The 22,139-nt window shown below is 37.1% G+C and overlaps 1 protein-coding gene across 3 annotated transcripts in view; it reads right to left on the reverse strand.

Moving 5' to 3' along the window:
- Nucleotides 1–3,664: 3,664 nt before the first annotated feature.
- The window catches only part of GTF2A2 (general transcription factor IIA subunit 2), a 31,152-nt gene continuing 12,677 nt past the window's right edge, over nucleotides 3,665–22,139 (reverse strand). The window contains exons 2-7 of one of the 3 annotated variants that reach the window (XM_082448241.1): nucleotides 17,970–18,019; nucleotides 14,983–15,047; nucleotides 10,764–10,884; nucleotides 10,038–10,142; nucleotides 6,472–6,598; nucleotides 3,665–3,972 (exon numbers count right to left, since the gene is read on the reverse strand). In XM_082448241.1, the coding sequence (XP_082304367.1) occupies nucleotides 3,947–3,972; nucleotides 6,472–6,598; nucleotides 10,038–10,142; nucleotides 10,764–10,835 (330 nt within the window). In that variant the 5' untranslated portion in view covers nucleotides 10,836–10,884; nucleotides 14,983–15,047; nucleotides 17,970–18,019 and the 3' untranslated portion in view covers nucleotides 3,665–3,946. The remainder of the gene's footprint in view (nucleotides 3,973–6,471; nucleotides 6,599–10,037; nucleotides 10,143–10,763; nucleotides 10,885–14,982; nucleotides 15,048–17,969; nucleotides 18,020–22,139) is intronic. The other 2 variants (XM_082448242.1, XM_082448240.1) reach the window with 2 other exon arrangements.

Genomic DNA, 22,139 nt, shown 5'->3' on the forward strand with positions numbered 1-22,139 from the left:
CCATACTGGTTGCACTAATTTACATTCCTCCCAACAGTGCACGAGGGTTCCCTTTTCTCCACATCTTCACCAATGCTTGTTGTTGTTTGACAGTAGCCATTCTAACAGGTGTGAGGTGATGTCTTACTGTGGTTTTGATTTGCATTTCCCTGGTTAATGATGAGCATATTTTCATGGACCTGTTGGCTGTATTTATGTCTTCTTTGGGAAAATGTCTATTCAGAACGGTTTTTTAGCTATTGTCTGAATTCTTTATATTTTGGATATAAATCTATCAGGTGTATTATTTGCAAATATTTTCTCCTTTTCTGTAGGCTGCCTGCTCATTTTATTGATGGTTTCCTTTACTGTGCAGAGAAGCTTTTTAGTTTGATGTAGTTCCGCTTAATTTTACTTTTGTTGCCTTTGCTTTTGGTATCAAATACAAAAAAATCACTGCCAAGACTGATGTCAGGGAGCTTTACACATGTTTTCTTCTAGTTTTATGGCTTCAGGTCTTAGGTTCAAGTCTTTAGTCCATTTTGGTTAGTTTTTTGTGTGTAGTGTAAGATAGTGGTCCAGTTTTCCCAACACCATTTATGGACAAGACTGTCCTTTCCCCATTGTACATTCTTGCCTCCTTTGTCATAAATTAATTGACCATACATGTGTGGGTTTATTTCTGGGCTCTCTATTCTGTTCCACTGATCTATGTGTCTGTTTTTATGCCAACATTATCATGCTATTTTGATTACTATAGATTTGTAATACAGTCAGAAAGCAGGAAGTGTGATGCCTTCAGCTTTGTTCTTGCTTTGGCTATTCAGGTGTTTTGTGGCTCACTTTGGTAAACAGAATGAGTAAAAGCAGAGGAAGAAAGTATCAGAGAATAAGAGAGTTGGGACATTCACGGGAGCACACTGTTCAGTTTTCTTGCACAATGCTCTCTTGAACTAATGCTGCTAAATCCTTTGCTGTATGTTGCAAAGTTCTTATACCTCTTACAAGGTAGAATGCCTTGCCCCAAACCCCAAGCACATTCTATCTACCCATGTACTAGAAAAATAAGATTCTTATTATTACTACAGCATATAAAAAATAGCTGGATGTTTTCAGCAAATTAGGGGGCATTTTTAGGATGGATTGACAAAACAAATGTTGCAAATTCTTATGGAGAATTTGCACTTTCCCTTACCATGCATTGTTTTATTGATTCCAAAATTTATAACTATGCTACAAATAATTGCTTCTCCAGTTGAGTAAAAACACACACATTCCAATATATGTACATATTTTACATATTTTAGTATTAGTGATTCAATTATGACCCACTCAAAACTGACGATAACATACCTTATGACACTGGGATTGATGTCTACCAAGAGATAAAATACTTTTTTTCCCCTTAACATCAGCTGAAGACAGATCACTATAAACAAACCAAACAATGACCAGTCAGACATTAAACCCAAAGAAGCTATTCTTTGTCCACTATTTGGGTGTTAAAGTAGTACTCAGTAATACAATTGAGACAGGACCAACTGTACGTTACCACACAAAGCCCAGATTTTACATTTAGTCCTACTAATAGAAGAATTAATGGACTTTTTTTCTTCTTCCACATTAACAGGCAAGTAAGCTTATTATCACTGGAGTCTGTGGCCAGGTGGGAGAGCTTACGGCCAAAGTGGATACCTTTGGCCGTAAGCTCTGGCCGTGTCTCTTCTGTAATTTCCAGTGAACTCCAAGTACTGCTGTGGGAAGATTAGAACACCTATATCACTATGCAAATGTTAGCCATGTGTATGCAAGTAATTAGAACTGAGAGGAGGAAATGTCAGGCTATGATTTCTGTACTCCTGCCCAGGCGAAGAGAGAGGTGTGTATGTGGTGGCTGTCCTAAGTACAAGAATTGGTTTCAACTGGTGGAATGTGGTATAATCCCTAGGGTTTACACCTAGGTACACTATAAACCCTAGGTATTCCACACCAGTTACCTGGATGAGTATGAGTGAGTACTGAGAGTGATATAAGTTCTTCCTGTCCTTTGTTGTGTTTTCTCATGACTCCTTTGTTAAGAGCTCACAAGGGAAGAGCTCAATATGGGTTGTACTCAGATACAAGTGGGTTTAAGTTTTGAATGATGGATGGGATTTTGATTCTGAAAGGAAAGTCATGAGAAATGAAGGAAACAGCATAACCAAGACAGAAGAGAAATCTGAGATCTGACTTGTTTCTTTCTCAAATTTAACTGGAGCAGACTATGTGCGCATTAGTAGGGAAGGTCAGGAAGAGAACACTGGAATAGATTATGCAGAATGGGCTGCAAGGATGAAAGTTAGTTTTACTCTAAGAATCAAGGACTACACTGATGTGCTGAGGTAATACTAGGAGTGCGAAGGCATTACTCCAATTAGTAGGTCATGGCAGTCAACCATTTCCTGTAAGAAACTCATCTAGGTCAATGTTACTTTTGTATGTTTGAAAGCACAACCTAGTGACATCATTTATAGGATTTAAAATCCCCCAAAGTATACACCTCCAGCCCTATACTTTTCTTAAGATCTCAGTGACTGTTAATAACATGAAAAAAGTTTAAACCATAATTTACTCCTTAAGAAACAGAAACTTCTACAACCATTGTAAGTTTACTATCAACATAACCTGTCTGCTAACCATTATGTTGAACCTCCAAAATAAAAAGGTATTGATCTTGATTCATTGCAATTAAGAAAAATCCTAATTATGTAACCTTTGGTAATTAAGCTTCTAAATCTGTAAAAGGGGAACAAAGTTCTTCCAGGGCTGTTGTGAGGATTATCTAGAAGAATATATGTAACACAGCACTGATAATGAAGTTAAGTGATGTTGGCCATTATCTTACATAGATCGGACCTGAGCACGGATTACTTAAAAATGATGAAACCTATTATATAACATGCTTCCACAGCTAAAAAATAGGGGGACAGTGCACAATAGAAAGATCTTTTTTAGTACTTTAATAGGTTTATGAAAAGCTATTTTGCTGACGATTAGTGCCAACTCTACTCTATTAATTAATTCTCTCTCAGCAGAGTGAAAGGACAGCTTCACATTGAAAAGGGTTGAATTGGGAATGACCACAGGATGGGGCTGTAAAAGCCTACTTCCACTAAATGATAAACATTCTCCCTCTGTGACGTTTTAGAAATGCCACTTTCTTCATCATATATTCCTAGATTGACAAAACTTTTTCCTTCAAGTACACAAAGATATGGGATACATTTAATAGGACTTTTTATTGAAAGTCTAATAACTGGTAAGATGTAGAATATTCTAAAAATGAAACCTGACTGATGATATGTAAATTATTTCTTAAATTGTCCATGTAAAGACTACATTTTGTTGTTTGTTTGTCTAATTTTTCCTAGTTGAGTTGTACTTAGATTTTTTCACACCAATAATTACCCTTGGTTTTTGTACTTTAAAAAAAATGATTTTTGTAAGGAACGTTCTAGTCTGGAATTTTGGTCTTGCCCCCTGCTAACGCTTTCATCAGGTAAACTAACAAACAATTGATAGAAACTAACTACTGAAATGAATGCATTTTTCTAATTTCCTTTGCAAGGAACACGGTGCTCTTTCAAAATGCTTATCTAATATGTCCATGTTGCTAGCTTAGCAGCTCTAGCAGTTATTACTCACATTGAGTTTTAAAATGAATTTATTAAAGAATGGTCTTAGGAAGGCCACAATGTTTGATTTGTTGTTAAAAAAAAGTTCTGTTTCTTCATGCTGTATAATAAGGTAATGTAAGAAGGTACAGAATTATAAGCTTCTTTCTACTGGAATTCTCTGATAGTACGGCACAGTGTAGTCATTTCTGCAATGCTAGAATAAATTAAAAAAAAAGTCTCTTCTATGCATCTCTTCAAAAACTGATGATGAACAATAACAGGATGGCATTAAAAAGCCATGTTTTTCCTATTCATTCTGTAGTATTGGAGCCAGTATCTAGGAAACAAACAAACAGAGGAGAGAAACAGTAAATTCAAGCAGCAACTTCAATATGTTGAGAAAATCTTTCAAAAGTAAAACAGGAACTAATGGTGGTGAAGAAGGGGAGACGAGGGTGGAAAGGAAAAGCTGACCAAAGTAATATCTTGTGTACGTAAATGTCTTTTTACCTCTGCCTTAAAAGGAAAGTTAATGCTTAGTCTCCATATTTATGTTAAGAAAAATCAAGTTATACTACATTTGGTTCATATAGCTGCTATACTTTTTTTCCAAGTCCTCTACTGTCCAAAAATTTAAAACCACAAAGGACTATATAACATAGAAGAGAATTGTTTTAATTCCTGGCAAGAAAAATACCAAAATTCTAGCCACTATCAATCAATCACTTTCTCTGCTTCTCTATTTGGAAGTGAACTTTATTTCGCAGTAGTACTGCATTTATCTGGTTACTAAGGAATGGTATTAATTATTACTTAAGCTTCTATCTCTAAATGCCACAACCATTTATATTTTAATGATTGATTGTATTATTTTCTGCTGACAGACACGAGTGCATGGAACACAATCTAAGCTTTTCTTGAATACTCAACAATCTTTTCTTTGAAGAACAATTACTATACTGTGCTGTATGTAAGTGGGCCAAGTTCCTCAGAAGCCACTGCAGTAGGTAAGGCTGATTGATTTGTATTTTATATCCACTGAAGTTTGAAAAAAAAACACAAACAGATAATCTTATATCTTTAAGAAGCAAGAGAAATACACTCTAAGGACTAAGGACTACCTATAAGTAAAATACATATGTTTACATGGACTCTTTGATATTATTAAGTTTGCTCAGGGGCCTTCACTGACTTTTTGGTTCTTAGCTATGTTTCAAATGATTGATTGATTGACACTCTACTAGTCTACATCTGTGCTGTCCAATGTGGTAGCTACTGGCTAACCACATGTGGCTATTTAAAGTTAAGAAAATTAAATTAAAATTAAAGCATTAAATTTCTCAGATAGTCAGATGCGGCTATTGGAGGGTATAGACGGAAACATTTCCATCAGCATGAAAGTTTTATGAACAGTACTGATCCATATCATAAAGTCATTTTGATAGTGGTCTAGAAATTATACATTAATGCTCAAATTCTATAGTCTACTAAACATTTGAAAACCTAAGGGTGATAATTTAGCCTAAATTATAAGACAGACATGAAAAAAAGTATACATTATCTGACATACAGAGATGTTATCTATGATCCAGGAACTATAAAATTATAAACATAGATTTTTGTTGTTGTTGTTACAGCAAAGAACAAAGTATTTGGTAATTATATAAAAAAGTCATCTTAAAGGTCTTAGAATGATTATCCCTACTTAACCTTCCAAAATGCATGAGCCACTGTAACATTGCTAGTTTCAGAGACTCTGACATCTGGAAGAGATGATTTCTTTAAAAAGGGATAAAGGTATGTAATTTCAGGCAGCTATCAAAAATCAGGTTTAAGAGAATGACTTACGTGTGAAAAATGATATATTTGCAAATGAGTATGTGCATACATATATTACTGTAAAGATATGTATATAAAGACTAGAAGGTTATACATTAAAATATTAAGTGATATGTTATCTCCAGATGATGTTACAAATGACGTCTTTCTTGTGTGGTTTTCTGTCTTTATATCTTTTCAGTGGTGATAGGGCATTTCTTTGAAACCCAAAACATAAAAACAAAAAAACCTAACCTACAAACTGAGCAACGTAGGGTACTGCTTTCTACATTTCTCTTTCTTTTCAAAATTCCCCTTCTTGGAAAGTGACTGACAGTATTCTCTAATTTCAGGAATAGCTGCTTTAAACACAAATTGTTCAGATTACAAAGTAAAAGTAAGTATATTTCAAATACAATTTATATATTTAAAATTCCATTAGCAAAAAGAAAATAATCATGGAACAGAAAGCAGAGATGTATAGTTTTTGAAACATTTAAGGACCTGAAGAAGTTCCTCGGTCTGCTGTAAAAATATCTGCATGTAACAGATCAGAGGACTAGATATTTACCATTATGACTGATAAGGCTCTTATGGTTATTTGAAGTCTTTTAAATAATCATTTTTAAAATATAAAATGTATAGGTATCCAACAAAACAGAAACCATAGGATAAACTGAAATTAAACACTTCCTTAAAGAAAAGCTTTAGAAACACTTCAAATCTGCAACTGAAATAGGGAAGAAAAGCTTATTAATATGCTTCCCCCACCCCCGCAAATTCAACCTGTAGAAGTAGTCTATGTGTCGTGTCATATGAAATGTTTATACCTAAAGTTAGTAAGAGGACTATGTGAGAGCTGGAATCCAGAATCTAGCTGAGAAAGAAGCCTGGTCTCTATCTGGGAGTGGATCATTGGCCACTTTCTCCCTTAATTGCAGATGACAATTTTCTAAAGACTCATGAAAACAAGATTTCAAGTAGCTTTGCTTTCACAGTAATTAGGGCAAACACTTACTTTTACCATCACAGGCTACAATTTTCACTTTATCCACTTTAATAAGTTCTGTCACCTCTCTGAATTCAACATCATTCAATACAAAAGTCCACACATTATCGCAGAATCTGTATGTATTTAGAGAGCCCTTTAAAACAAAACATTTAGACAAACCATGAAAAGTCATTTTTTCCCCCTCACATTTTTCTCCAGAAAATTTAAGAAAACACAGCTACAAGTACATAATTCTCAAAATAGGATGAAAATTAAGGAAATTCTTAAGCAAGCAATCTTAAGTGTTAATCATACTATCACTTAAAAAAAATCCTAGATAAATTCGCTAAGGGAAGAGTTAAAAAATATTTTAGTTAGCACACTATTTTCAGCACTGGAAAAGCCTGCAAATTACTTACTTACCTGAAGAAAAACTGAATGGAAATTTGAATCTGTATTTCTACTGCCCTCATGTGGCTAAATTATGAAAATTCATTTGAATTTTTTATATAAATACTTTTTAAAAGCAACCTATTTTATTGTGTATGTTGATCCTCTGAGTCTGTACAAAAGCAGGGGATTCCTAGAAACATTAATTTTAATCCTGTGACTTAGCTCAGATGAATTACTGTACTGGCCACTAAAATTACAACATTATTGTCCTGTGCAACTGACATTCTTCTAATACATATTTCTCCTAAAAAAATTTTTATCTGAACATTAAAAGGAACTTTTTGAAAAGTGTGATGAAGGTGCAAGGGTGGACACCAACAGAATATAATCAAAACCTGAGAGATATATACATGCACAAGTATTTACATATGAAATTTAGTATTCAATGAGACATTTATATGCCTTCAGAAAAAAAAAAATTCAGCACAAAACTGTTCCCTGCAGTGTTACTTGTAATATCAAAAATTGAGTTCTCATTAATGGCTTAAGTTAGAATCATTAGGGAAATTATAATGGCTATGAATGAATACATTTAATAAATAATGAATAATTACTATTTGTTGGACTATACTAGGCACTAAGGATGCAATACACGTATGATCCCTGCCCTCCACGAAGCTTAGGTTAGCAGGGGAGATCGTTCCAACAAGGAACTACATAGTGTAACAGTGCTATGAAAGATTGTTACTGGTACAATGGGCGTACAGTAGAGGCATCCAAGGGTACAGGAGATCGGACAGAGGAAGCTTGAGTCCCAAAGAATGAAAAAGAGTCAAGGGAAAGGTGGGACAGCAGGAAGGAAGACAAACACTTGGAATGGGATAGTAAGTAAGTTCCTGAAACGAGAATATGACAGGAGGTCCTAAGGCGAAAGAGATCATGGAGAACCTTGGGAAAGCTTTTCCCTATTGTGAGGGCATTAGGACGTCAATGAAGGATTTCAAGCAGAGGAGTAACATGCTGAGATCTGCATTTTTGGTGATAACATGAACAGACCAGAGGGGAGTCTGACTGGAGGAAGGAGAGCAGCTAAGAAGCCGATAGCTGGCTGAATCACAGGTCAAAGTGGCTGGGCGATAGCAGAGGCAAGGGGGTCCAGGGAAGTGGAGAGATTTTAAAAGGTAGATCTGTCAACGCTTGATAACCAACTGGATATGGTCGGGTGGGGAAGAGAGAAATCTTTGTTATTCCCAAGTTTCTGGCTTGTGTAACAACGCATTCATAGAAAAAACTGGTTTGGGAGGAAAGTTAAATTCGAGTTTCAGCTACATCTTACCATATCCAGTAAGCAGCTGGAGTGTAGAAGCAAGCATGGGAGCATATCAATTTTAAAGCCAAGGACTGGATGAGATCATTCAAGGAGAATATGTGGAGCCCTAGATAACCCTTAAGGAAAACCAGCAATTAAGTGATACAAAGTAGCCTGAGAGAGGGGCCAGAGAATAGAAAAAAAAGCCAAAATAGTATGATTTAAGGGAAGTATGGGTTTCAAAAGAGACTAATCAATAGATCACTAATTATGCATTAGATTCAGCAATAAATAACTTGGCAAGAGAAGTTTCAGTGGAGAGGTGGGAGTAATGCATAGAAAATCACTCAGGACATATTACTAAGTAAAAAGATGCAGAGTTGTAAATGTAAAAAAAAAAACTTTAATTAGAGCTGTTCCTTGACTATAGTTTGAGCCTTTGGAAGGCTGAACAACCAAATGCCAACCTCAATGTTCACTTCTGGCTTGTGTATAATCAATGATCCTGTAAGTGTGTAGGTTACTGTCATATCCAGTTGGTGGCAGATGTGTCAATAATTTGAACCAGGCAAGTCACTGCTATTTATGATTAGCATGTGAACATTCAAATATGCTGAAATTCTGTTCTTTATATTAAAAATTTCCTTCTATATGATAGATAACATGTGGCTAAACTGTATCTTTAATGCACCTCTAATAAATACATATATTTTTTACATATATCTACTGAATAACACTTTTTTAAAGTTAATTTACCTTTAGCTAAAGAGATCCAAACTAGAAACCTACAATAATACAACTAGAAGACCACTCAGGCCTTGTGAACCCTACGACTCTGATAAGTAGTCAAACAAATTTTCTACATGGGCAAATATGTATCACCATGGATCAATTTAGAATTAAAGGATCAGGTTCTGAATGACAAACTAGGCACATTTGTATGTATGGTTGTACAAAAAGGAAACTGTGCCAGTATTATTACTGTTAAAAATTCAAGAATCCACTGATAAAATTTTATAAAGACAGACACGTTTTACTCCAGATAATTGTTAGGCATGTGAAACTGATGTGACTTATTTATATGAATATAAAATACATGCAGATTTTACTCCTTCACTAAAATAACGGGCCTGTCTTCTTTTGTCCTGTATACCCAATCCCCAGAACAATGCCTCGTATTTAATAGGCATTGAAATGTTCGATGAATAAATGATAAATTTTTCTTTTGTGTTTTTCATCACAAACTAAAACCAAAAACCCCAAACACTGACGTTCTCTTAAATGCAAATTAACATCTATATTCTTTTCATTTGTTGATTTTCATATCTTTTAATCTGAATTTACCATCGAATTGAGAAAGAAAGACAGTTTTATTCAGTTTGGGATTACTGTTCAAAGTACAAATGATTCAAATGAGATCAAGCTACCAGAAGAGACCATTATCTGCCAACAGGTCAGGTCCTTATAAGCCATGTTATCTAAGAGTAGGTGGGAGGCAACGTGAAGTTTCTAGAAATAACTCTGAACTTCCCTGGTCAGAGTTTAAAAAACATAACTGATCCTTAGAGATTACTCTCACTTACCTTCAATCCTGCAGATAATGTTTCAGACATTTGAAATCTCAGTAACTCTTCAGGGAAGGTAGCCAAACATACATAGGCTGATTTGTGAAACAATGGAATAAGAATCTAAAAACAACTCTGTATCTCACATTAAGTGGATGAACTTAGTATATAGATTATTTAAACATCAAGCAGGATTCAGTTGTTATCAAACAAGTTCCAAAGTTTGATTAAGCCATCTCTTTATGATTAATAAATATGTAGGTGTCCTAAAAAGCACTATTGTAACAACCATGGTGCAGCTTCTAGATTTAAGAAAATATACTTACCCTGAAATTGACTCTGTTCCTGACCCTCTGTGCCAACGCTGAATTTATAGCCTTATCAAACTGAAGTAGAACTTGAAGGGCAAGTTGGGGGGTAATCTGTTGAGACTGAGAAAAAATAAAGGTCATGAATCTTCTTAGAGAAGAACATTAAAGAAAAAATAAAACAAAAATACATGAATTATCATCTAAAATTTAACTGAGGTTAACCAGAGCCTCTAAACTAGAATCCCTTATTCTTTTTTGCCATAACTGACAACTAAGAAGCAAAGCCTGACAATATTTTCTTGCATTATCTTGACACAAACATAATTTTGAAAAGAAAACATGCAGTGATGTTACAGCACCAGGACAAAACTTTGTCTACCACTCCTTCACAGTATCTGGAAAGAAGTGTTCGATAAATTGAAGGAACCAAGTTTCTTTTAAATAAAAAACTTGGGACCAATAATATGTTAAAAAAAAAAAAAGTCTAATCTTATCAAAGCTCAAAATATATGAAAATAAATGGAAATATGTAATATGTTCTTGGATGAGAGGTTTACATAAAAAGGTTCATTTTCCTAAAATTAAAATATAAATTCAAAATTCTAATTTAAATCTCAAGACTTGTATTAACTTATCCAAAGTTATCTTAAAGCTACATAGACTATGCCATTCCCGTAAGTATGAGAACAAGAATTATTATAGATCCATCTTAAATAAAAATGTTGATTTTCAGTCCCTCACCTGTATAAGCTCATCGAGGCTCTCCTGAAGACTGTTTCCCAAAGTGGTATTTCTGTACAACTGATATGCCATGGCTTAGGAGGGAGAAATTCTTTTTCTTATTCAGGCTTGCATTGATATCCTAAAAATTTAATATGAAAGTATTAAAAAAATTATAAATTACGTATGTAACATAGGCACTTCATATTTTCTAATACATACTATTAGCATACTATATAATAACTGAGGAATTACAAGGAACAGTTAAAAACAGTTTTTCTATTTTTCTATTATTTCGACGTAGGCATTTATACTCCTTTGTACAAAGTATAGATATATATATTAAAATGTACATCTTTACCATTTCTTTCAAATATCTACCTTTTGACCTAGTCTAGAATTTACCATGTACCATTCTTTTCTACTTACTGTCAAGTCACTGATCCAATCTTCAGCTCACATTTGAATGCCTTCCCCTTCATTTTCCTTTTCTCTTAAAATTCAGTATTTATAGACTGCCTACCCAGAAGATAGCACTGTGATAGGTACCATGGAAAGGAAGATAAAGATATACTTCTGACCCTAAAAAATTTATACTTTAGAAAAGGTAACAGACACATAAAAAAGTTAAATAGAGAATAAGAACTGTGATAGAGATTATACAGTTATTATGGAGGCTGCCTGTGGACTGAATGAGTTGGCTCACAAAAGCTTCCTGATTCTTCAAGCTAGACTTTAGCCAAGCAAAGGAGGAAAGTCATCTTAGGCTGAAAAAATAAATAGAATGAGTAAAGCCACAGAAGGATGAAATAATACAGTCCGTAGACAGAACTATAAATTGTTCCATATTAGGGTATAGGTATGAATAGGAAGTGGTAGGACATGAGGCTGAAAAAGATGACATGGATGGATTTGTCAGGAGGTGCCAGGATTTTATAGTGCAGGTAATGGGGAGCCCCTGAAGCTTTCTAGACGGGAAAGATCAGACAAATGGGCAGCAATGTAAACAATGTACTCAAGTGCAAGATTAGAAAGTGATGAGGGCTCGAAGAGGGTGCCAGTAGCACATATTCAGCAAATACTGAGCTTTTACTATATGTCGTGTATTAGATACCTGACCTCATGGCACTTTCAGTTTAGAGATGGACAGAAGGAGACAGGTGTATTCAGGAGTAAACATCAGGTAAAACTCAGCAAAAATAATAGTTATCAGTCTTCACATTACACACCCTGTGAGCATTTGATACACTTGTTCATTTCTGCCTTCTTGAAGTCTTTTCTTTGGCTTCTGGGACCCCACACTCAGTTTTCTCCTCCCACCTCACTGGATAGTACTGCTTCTTGTTTCCTTCTGTTGGTTGCTCCTCAGCAATCTAACTTCTACTTGAGTGCCCCAAGGCTTCTCATGTCTTCTCTATATGCTTTACTCCCGTAGTTACCTCATCTAGGCTTATGGCTTTAAATACGTTCTATTTATCTGCCGATGACGTGCAAACTTACGTTGCCAGTCCTGACCATGTTGCCATATATAAAACTGCCTACTTGACACTGGATGGAAATATGAAGTGGTAGATCAAATTAAATTTGTTACAAACCAAATTCTGGATACTCCTCCAAACCTTTTCTGCCCTCGGTTTGTCCACCTCAATTAACAGTAAATCTAGTCTTCCAGTAAGACGGCCCCAAAACCTTACAGTCAAATTCTCTCTCACCCTGCGTGCAATCTGTCAGCCAATCCTTTCAGTTCTTCCTTCTGAATATAACCAGAATCCAACAACTTTGACCATCTCCACTGCTAGCACTAAGTCACCATCAATCTGTCACTAAGATTTATGGTGATATCCAAGTAAGGCATCTCCTTCTTTCTACCCTTGTCTATCCCACCCCTGCCCCCAGAGCAGCCATGCTGAGCCTTTTAAAACACAAATAAAATCACATCACTCATCTATTCAAAACCTCCCAAGGCAGCATCCTATCTCAGAGTAAAAACCAAGGTCCTCCTAATGGTTTACAAGGCCTGCATGATCTGGGCCCCCCCACCCCCACTACCTCTCTGAACTTGACTTCTTCCACCTAACCCCCCATTCACTCTGCTTCAGCCATACTAGTCCCTTGCTCCAATATGGCAAGATGTTCTTGCTTTAGGGCCTTTGCACTGGCTGTTCTTTCTGTTTCAAATGTACTGCGCAGATACCTGCAGGGTTTACCTCTCATCTGATTCAGATCTCTGCTCAGATGTCACTTCATCAGAAATGACTTTTGTGACCAACCTATAAGAAAGAACTATCTCCCTTCCCCTTTACACTGCTTTATTTTCATTCATATCACTAACTGAAGCTGACATATATATGCTTATTCTATTTCCATCCACTAAAACAGACGTTTCCTAAAGATAGGACTTTTGCTCAGTTATATATTTACCATCTAGAACAATGCCTAGTATGAATTCAATAAGTATTTGTTAGTGAATAAATAACCTGGTGATATGTCAAAATGCTAATATCAAACTGTATTGCACTTAGATGCATTTATAATAGGTTTTCTACTTTACTGAGGAAAGTGAAGCAATGAAAACTTCAACTCTCAAAACTACATCTAACCACCTACCAACATCTACACCCATATACTCTGCCTGTCACTATAGTCAAACTCTCCATGCTGTTACCTAAATACAATCCTTCTACCCGTGGATCAGGCCCTATCCCCCCTATTACGGACAGGATATTTTTCCAACAATTCAATTATTCCTTCTATCCCTGTCAAATTTCCCATCTCTACGGATCCTTCCCATCAGCAAACAAACAGGCGGCTACTTCTCCCATCTTAAAAAAAATAGTCTCAACTCGCTTCTCTGGCCAGCTACACTCTATTTCTCTATTCCTCTTTGCAGCAAAAACTCCTGAGTTGTCTGTACTCACTGTCTCTCATTCCTTTCCTCACATTTTCTCTTAAACTCACTCCTTATACAGTTTTGCCTCAAGCACTCAAATGAAACAGATGGTGAAAGTCACCACTGGCAATGCTAACACTAATAATCCTCAATTCTTAGTTCTCACCAGACTTATTAATCATTTGACGTGGCTGATTACTCCCTCCTCTTTGATAAAGGATCTTGGCTTAGCTTCTGGGACAGTACACTTTTTGGGTTGTTCTCTTAAACTCACTGGTTCATCCTTCTCAATATTGTTTGTTGCACCATTGTAAAGCAATTATACTCCAATAAAGATGTTAAAAAAAATATTGTTTGTTGGTTGAGGCTCTTCTCCCTTAACTCTTAATGTCACAAGACACCTCTTTGGTTCTCTGCTTTCTGTCTACACTCGTTCCTTGGTGATATCGCTTTGTGTCATGGTTTTACATACCATTGCTGATGATTCCCAAATTCATATACTAGAACAGACCTTGCCCTGAACTCACTCTGGATCCAACTGCCTACTCAACATCTCTATGTGTTGTCCTTCCCATCTCAGTTGATATAACTCCATACCTCTATGCGCTTAGGCAAAAACCTTTGAAGTTATTCCCGACCACCCCTCCCTACCCCGAGTCTGGCCATCTTACCTCCACATCCAATCCCTAGCATAATCTGTAAACTCTACCTTCAATATGGATTCAGAATCCAACCATTTCTCACCATTTCCGTTGTTATCACCCTGGTATGTGCCGCCATCACCTGTCATCGGGATTCCTGAAATAGCTTCCTAACTGGTTTCCCTGCTTCCATGCTTGCCCCCTAGATTCTAATCCCAATTCAGCAGTCAGGTGATCTTTTAAAACACAGGTTAGAACATATCTCTTCTCTGTGCAAACCTCCCATGGTTTCCATTTCATTCAGTCCTTATAATAATCTGGCTACCCATTATCTCACTGACCTCATTTGCCATCTCCCCCTTGTTCTTGCCCTTCTCCAGACAAACTGGCTTCTCCCTGTTTTTCTTAGAACATGACAGACATGTTCCTGCCTATGTAAGCCTTTGTAAAGGCTGTCCTTTTTACCTGGAATGCTCTTCTCCCAGATATCCTCTTGTTTTTCTTAATTCCTTCAAGTATAGCATGTACTTAATGAGGCCTAAACAGACCACCATATTTAAAACCCCAACTCCCACCTCCACTCTGGAACTGCCCAATCCCCCTCACCCTGCTATGTTTCTTTGATGGCACCATCACCTTCTGACACGTTATATAGTTTCCTTAGTTTAATGTTTATTTTCTGCATCCTTCAATAGACTGTACGACCTACCAGGGCAGGGACTTTGGTCTGTTTTTGTTCACTGAAGTAAACCAGGCATCTAGAACAAACACTACCTGAGACGTAATAGGAGACAATTAAATATTTGTTCAATAAATAAATGAAGACAAAAAAATCAGTTAGTATAACGTGTGTGGGTAGCTGAGGTGGGGGGGATAAAAAGGGTAAGAAGGGGTCCCAGTAAGAAGATATAAACTTGACAAAGTGAGAGTACAGAATCTTGTGTCCTGCCCATTTAACAAAAGTCTAAGAGTTACCAGAAGATAACTATAAGTTAATAATGAATTATCAGAAAGAGAAATAATCCCATTTATGATTGCATCAAAAAGAACAAGATACTTAGAAATAAATTTAGCCAAAGAGATGAAAGACTTGGACATTGAAAACTGTAAGACAATGATGAAAGAAACTGAATATGACACAAATAAACAGAAAGAAATTCCAGGCATGTGGACTGGAAGAATCAATATTATTAAAATGTCCATACTACCTAAAGCAATCTACAGATTCAACATAATTCCTATCAAAAATCCAATGGCATTTTTCACAAATAGAACAAACAGTCCTAAAATATATATGAAACCACAAAGATGCCAAAATGCCAAAGCAATCTTGAGAAAGAAGGACAAAACTCGAGGCATCATGTTTGCTGATATCTAATTCTATCACAAAGCTATAGTAATCAAAACAGTACATTACTGCCATAAAAACAGATGTATAGATGAATGGAAAAGAATAAAGAGCCCAGAAATAAACCTACACATGTACGGTCAAGTAATTAACAACAAAGGAGGTGAGAATGTACAATTGGGAGGGCTTCCCTGATGGTGCAGTGGTTAAGAATCTGCCTGCCAATGCAGGGGAACAGGTTCGAGCCCTGGTCCAGGAAGATGCCACATGCCGCGGAGCAACTAAGCCCGTGCGCCACAGCTACTGAGCCTGCACTCTAGAGACCCCGTGCCACAACTACTGAGCCCGCATGCCGCAACTATTGAAGCCTGTGCGCCTAGAGCCTGTACTCCGCAACGAGAAGCCACTGCAATGAGAAGCCCGCGCACCGCAATGAAGAGTAGCCACTGCTCACTGCAACTAGAGAAAGCCTGTGTGCAGCAACGAAGACCCAACACAGCAAAGGAAGGAAGGACAATGGGGAAAGGACAGTCTCTTCAATAAAGGGTTCTGGGAAAACTGGGCATCCACATGCAAGAAAAAAGACACTGGACCATTATCATACACCATACACAAAACTGAACTCAAAATGGATTAAAGGCTTGAAATGTAAGACCTAATACCATAAAACCCCTAAAACTCCTAGAAGAAAACATAGGTGGTAAGCTCCTTGACACAGGTCTTGGTGATGATTTTTTGAATCTGACACCAAAAGCAAAAGCAAAAGCAATAAAAGCAAAAATAAATAAGTGGGACAGGATCATACTAAAAAGCTCATGCACAGCAAAGGAAACGATAAAAAAAACAGGCTACCTACTGAATGGGGGAAAATATTTGCAAATCATGTATCTCATATGGGCCTGATATCCAAAATATATAAAGAATACATAAAACTCAATAGCAAAAAAACAAACAATCCAATTAAAAATTGGACAGAACATATGCAGCAACATGGATGGACCTAGAGGTGATCATATTAAGTGAAGTCAGAGAAAGACAAAATATCATATGATATCACTTACATGTAGAATCTAAAAAATGATATAAATAAACTTATTTACAAAACAGAAATCAACTCACAGACAGAAAACAAACTTATGGTTACCAAAGGAATTGGGGAGGGGAGGGGGGAGGGGATGAATTAGGAGTTTGGGATTAACATATACACAATACTACATATAAAATAGGTAAGCAACAAGGCCCTACTGTATAGCACAGGAAATTATACTCAGTATCTTGTAATAACCTGTAAGGGAAAAGAACTTGAAAAAACATATATATTTATATATATGTATAACTGAATCACTTTGTTGTACACTTGAGACTAACACAATGTTGTAAATTAACTGTACTTCTATAAAAAAAAATTGGGCAAAAGATGTGAACACTTTTCCAAAGAACATATACAGATGCCAAACAGTACATGAAAAGCTGCTCAACATCACTAATTATCAGGGATATGCAAATCAAAACCACAGTGAAATATCACCTCACACCTGTTAAAATAACTATTATCAAAATGACAATTAATAGCAAGTGTTGGAGAAGATGTGGATTAAAGGGAACCCTTGTGCATTGTTGGTAGACATGCAAACTGTGGTGCAGCCACTAGGGAAAAGTATGGACGTTTCTCAAAAAAGTAAAAGAGAACTCCCATATGATCCAACAATTCCACTTTGAAGTACTTATCGGAAGAAAAAGAAAACACTAACTGGAAAAGATATATGCACCCACATGTTCACTGTAGCACTATTCACAATAGCCAAGATATGAAAACAACTTAAGTGTCCATCGAAGGATGAATGGATAAAGAAATTGTGGGATGGGAAACAAGATGGCAGAGTAGAAGGACGTGGGTTCACCTCCTCTCACAAAAACACCGAAATCACAACTAACTGCTGAACAACTATTGACAAAAAAAGACTGGAACCTACCAAAAAAGATATCCTATATCCAAAGACAAAGAAGAAGCCACATTGAGATGGCAGGAGGGGCACAACTGCAATAAAATCAAATCCCATACCCACTGGGTGGGCGATCAACAAACCGGAAAATAATGATTTACCACAGAGGTTATCTCATAGGAGTGAAAGTTCTGAGCCCCACATCAGGATCCCCAGCCTGGGGGTCTGGCAATGGGAGGAGCCGCCCCCAGAGCATCTGGCTTTGAGCGCCAGTGGCGTTTGATTGCAGGAATTCCACAGGACTGGGGGAGAGAGAAACTCCACTCTTAGCACACACAAGGTATTGTGCATACCAGGACCCAAGGGAAAAAGCAGTGAGCTCACAGGATCCTGGGCCAGACCGACCTGCTGGTATTGGAGAGTCTCCTGTAGAGGTGGGGAGCAGCTGTGGCTCACTGCAGGGACAAAAACACAGGTGGCGATAGTTCTGGGGAGTACTCATTGGTGTGGGCCCTCCTAGAGGCCGCCATTTTCTCACCAACACTTGGCCCCACCCAACACCCTCTAGGCTCCAGTGCGGGGACACCTCAGGCCAAAGAACTGACAGGGTGGGAACACAGCCCCACCCATCAGCAGACAGGCTGCCAAAAGTCTTCCTGAGCCCACAGCTGCCTGCTAAACACACTTCTTGACACAGGCCTGCCCACCAGAGGGACAAGACCCAGCTGCACCCATCAGTGGGCAGGAACCAGTCCCTCCCACCAGGAAACCTGCAAAAGCCTCTTAGACCAGCCTCATCCACAAGGGGGCAGAAGCAGAAGCAAAAAGAACTACAACTCAGCAGCGTGTGGAACAGAAACCACAATACAGAAAGTTAGACAAAATAAGATATCGGAGAAATATGTCCCACACGAAAAAACAAAATAAAGCCCCAGAAGAACAACTAAATGAAATGGAGATAGGCAATCTACCCAAAAAAGAATTCAGAGTAACGATGGTAAAGACGATCCAAGATCTCGGAAAAAGAATGGAAGCACAGACCTAAAAGGTGCAAGAAATGTTTAAGAGCAAGCTAGAAGATCTAAAGAAGAAACAAAGAGAAATGAACAATAAAATACCTGAAATGAAAAATATACTAGAAGGAATAAATAGGAAGGAATAAATAAATGAGGCAGAAGAACGGATAAGGGAGCTGGAAGACAGAATGGCGGAAATCACTGTCACAGAACAAAGAAAAAAGAATGAAAAAAAATAGGACAGTTAAAGAGACCTCTGGGACTTTGTTAGATGCACCAACATTCACATTATATGAGTCCCAGGACAAGAGAGACAGAAAGCACCTGAGAAAATATTTGAAGAGATTAATAGCTGAAAACTTCCCTAACATGGGAAAGGAAAAAGTCACCCAAGTCCAGGAAGCACAGAGTCTCATAAAGGATTAAACCCAAGGAGGAACACGCCAAGACACATAGTAATGAAACTGACAAAAATTAAACACAAAGAAAAAATATTAAAAGCAAAAAGGGAAAAGCAACAAATAACATACAAGAGAATTCCCATAAGGTTATCAGCTAATTTTTCAGCAGAAACTGCAGACTAGAAGGAAGTGGCAAAGTATGTTTAAAGTGACGAAAGGTAAGAACCTACAACCCCCGAATAGCCAAAGCAATCTTGAGAACGAAAAATGGAGCTGGAGGAATCAGGCTCCCTGACTTCAGACTATATTACAAAGCTACAGTAATCAAGACAGTTCGGTACTGGCACAAAAACAGAAATATAGATCAATGGAACAGGACAGAAAGCCCAGAGATAAACCCATGCACATATGGTCACCTTATCTTTGATAAAGGAGGCAAGCATATACAGTGGAGAAAAGACAGCCTCTTCAATAAGTGGTGCTGGGAAAATTGGACAGCTACATGTGAAAGTATGAAATTAGAACACTCCCTGACACCATACACAAAAATAAACTCAAAATGTATTAAAGACCTAAGTGTAAGGCCAGACACTATCAAACTCTTAGAGGAAAACATAGGCAGAACACTCTATGACATAAATCACAGCAAGATCCTTTTTGACCCAGCGCCTAGAGAAATGGAAATAAAAACACAAATAAACAAATGGGACCTAATGAAACTTAAAAGCTTTTGCACAGCAAAGGAAACCATAAACAAGACCAAAAGACAACCCTCAGAATAGGAGAAAATATTTGCAAATGAAGCAACTGACAAAGGATTAATCTCCAAGATTTACAAGCAGCTCATGCAGCTCAATAACAAAAAAACAAACAACCCAATCCAAAAATGGGCAGAAGACCTAAATAGACATTTCTCCAAAGATATACAGATTGCCAACAGACACATGAAAGAATGCTCAACATCATTAATCATTAGAGAAATGCAAATCAAAACTACAATGAGGTATCATCTCACACTGGTCAGAATGGCTATCATCAAAAAATCTAGAAACAATAAATGCTGGAGAGGGTGTGGAGAAAAGGGAACCCTCTTGCACTGTTGGTGGGAATGTAAATTGATACAGCCACTATGGAGAACAGTATGGAGGTTCCTTAAAAAACTAAAAATAGAACTACCATACGACCCAGCAACCCCACTACTGGGCATATACCCTGAGAAAACCATAATTCAAAAAGAGTCATGTACCAAAATGTTCATTGCAGCTCTATTTACAATAGCCAGGACATGGAAGCAACCTAAGTGTCCATCATCGGATGAATGAGTAAAGAAGATGTGGCACATATATTCGATGGAATATTACTCAGCCATAAAAAGAAATGAAATGGAGGTATTTGTAATGAGGTGGATGGAGTTAGAATCTGTCATACAGAGTGAAGTAAGTCAGAAAGAGAAAAACAAATACGGTATGCTAACACATATATATGGAATCTAAGGAAGAAAAAAAAAAAGGTCATGAAGAACCTAGTGGCAAGACGGGAATAAAGACACAGACCTACTAGAGAATGGACTTGAGGCTATGGGGAGGGGGAGGGGTGAGATGTGACAGGGTGAGAGAGTGGCATGGACATATATACACTACCAAATGTAAAATAGATAGCTAGTGGGAAGCAGCCGCATAGCACAGGGAGATCAGCTCGGTGCTTTGTGACCACCTAGAGGGGTGGGATAGGGAGGGTGGGAGGGAGGGAGATGCAAGAGGGAAGAGATATGAGAACATATGTACATGTATAACTGATTCATTTGTTATAAAGCAGAAACTAACACACCATTGTAAAGCAATTATACTTCAATAAAGATGTTTAAAAAAAAAAAAAAAAGAACCTACAACCAAGAATACTCTACCCAGCAAGGCTCTCATTCAGATTCAATGACAAAATCAAAAGCTTTACACAGGCAAAAGCTAAGAGAATTCAGCACCACCAGACCAGCTTTGCAACAAATGCTAAAGAAAGTTTTCTAGGTAGACAAGAAAAGACCACAATGAGAAACCGGGAAATTACAAATGGAAAAGCTCACTGTTAAAGGCAAACATACAGTAAAGGTAGGAAATCATCCACACACAAATATGATATTGAAATCAGCAATTGTGAGGAGAGCACAAATACAGGATATGGGAAATAATTTGAAATTAAAAGACCAGCAACAGAAAACAATCTTGTTTATGTATAGACTGCTATATCAAAACCTCATGGTAATCACAAACTGAAAATCTACAATAGATACACACACAAAAAAGAAAAAAGGATCCAAACAGAACACTAAAGTTAGTCATCAAATCACAAGAGAAGAGAACAAAAGAGGAATGGGAGAAAAAAGACCTAAAAAAAAAACAAAACAAATAAGAAAAAGGCAATAAGAACATACATAAAGATAATTACCTTAAATGTAAATAGAATAAATACTCCAACCAAAAGACAAAGACTAGATGAATGAATACAAAAACAAGACCCCGTATATACACTGTCTACAAGAGATCCACTTCAGACCTAGGGACACATACAGACAGAAAGTGAAGGGATGGAAAAAGATACTCCATGCAAATGGAAATTAAAAGAAAGCTGGAGTAGCAGTACTCTTATCAGATAAAATAGACTTTAAAATAAAGAATGTTACAAGAGACAAGGAAGGACACTACATAATGATCAAGGGATCAAGCAAAGACATAGCAATTGTAAATATATATGCATCCAACACAGGAGCTCCTCAATATATGAGGCAAATGCTAACAGCCATAAAAGGGGAAGTCAATTGTAACACAATAATAGTGGGGGACTTTAACGCCCCACTTTCATCAATGAACAGCTCATCCAGACAGAAAATCAATAAGGAAACACAGGCCTTAAATGACACATTAGACCAGGTGGACTTAATTGATATTTATAGAGCATTCCATCCAAAAGCAGCAGAATACACATTCTTTTCAAGTGCACATGGTACACTGTCCAGGATTGATCACATCTTGGGCCACAAAGTGAGCCTCGGTAAATTTAGGAAAACTGAAATCATACCAAGCATCTTTTCTGACTACAACGCTATGAGATTAGAAATCAACTATAAGAAAAAAACTGTAAAAAACACAAACCCATGGAGGCTAAAC

Source organism: Balaenoptera physalus (assembly GCF_965194825.1).
Source record: "Balaenoptera physalus genome assembly, chromosome: 2".
In the NCBI taxonomy this organism is placed as follows: domain Eukaryota; kingdom Metazoa; phylum Chordata; class Mammalia; order Artiodactyla; family Balaenopteridae; genus Balaenoptera; species Balaenoptera physalus.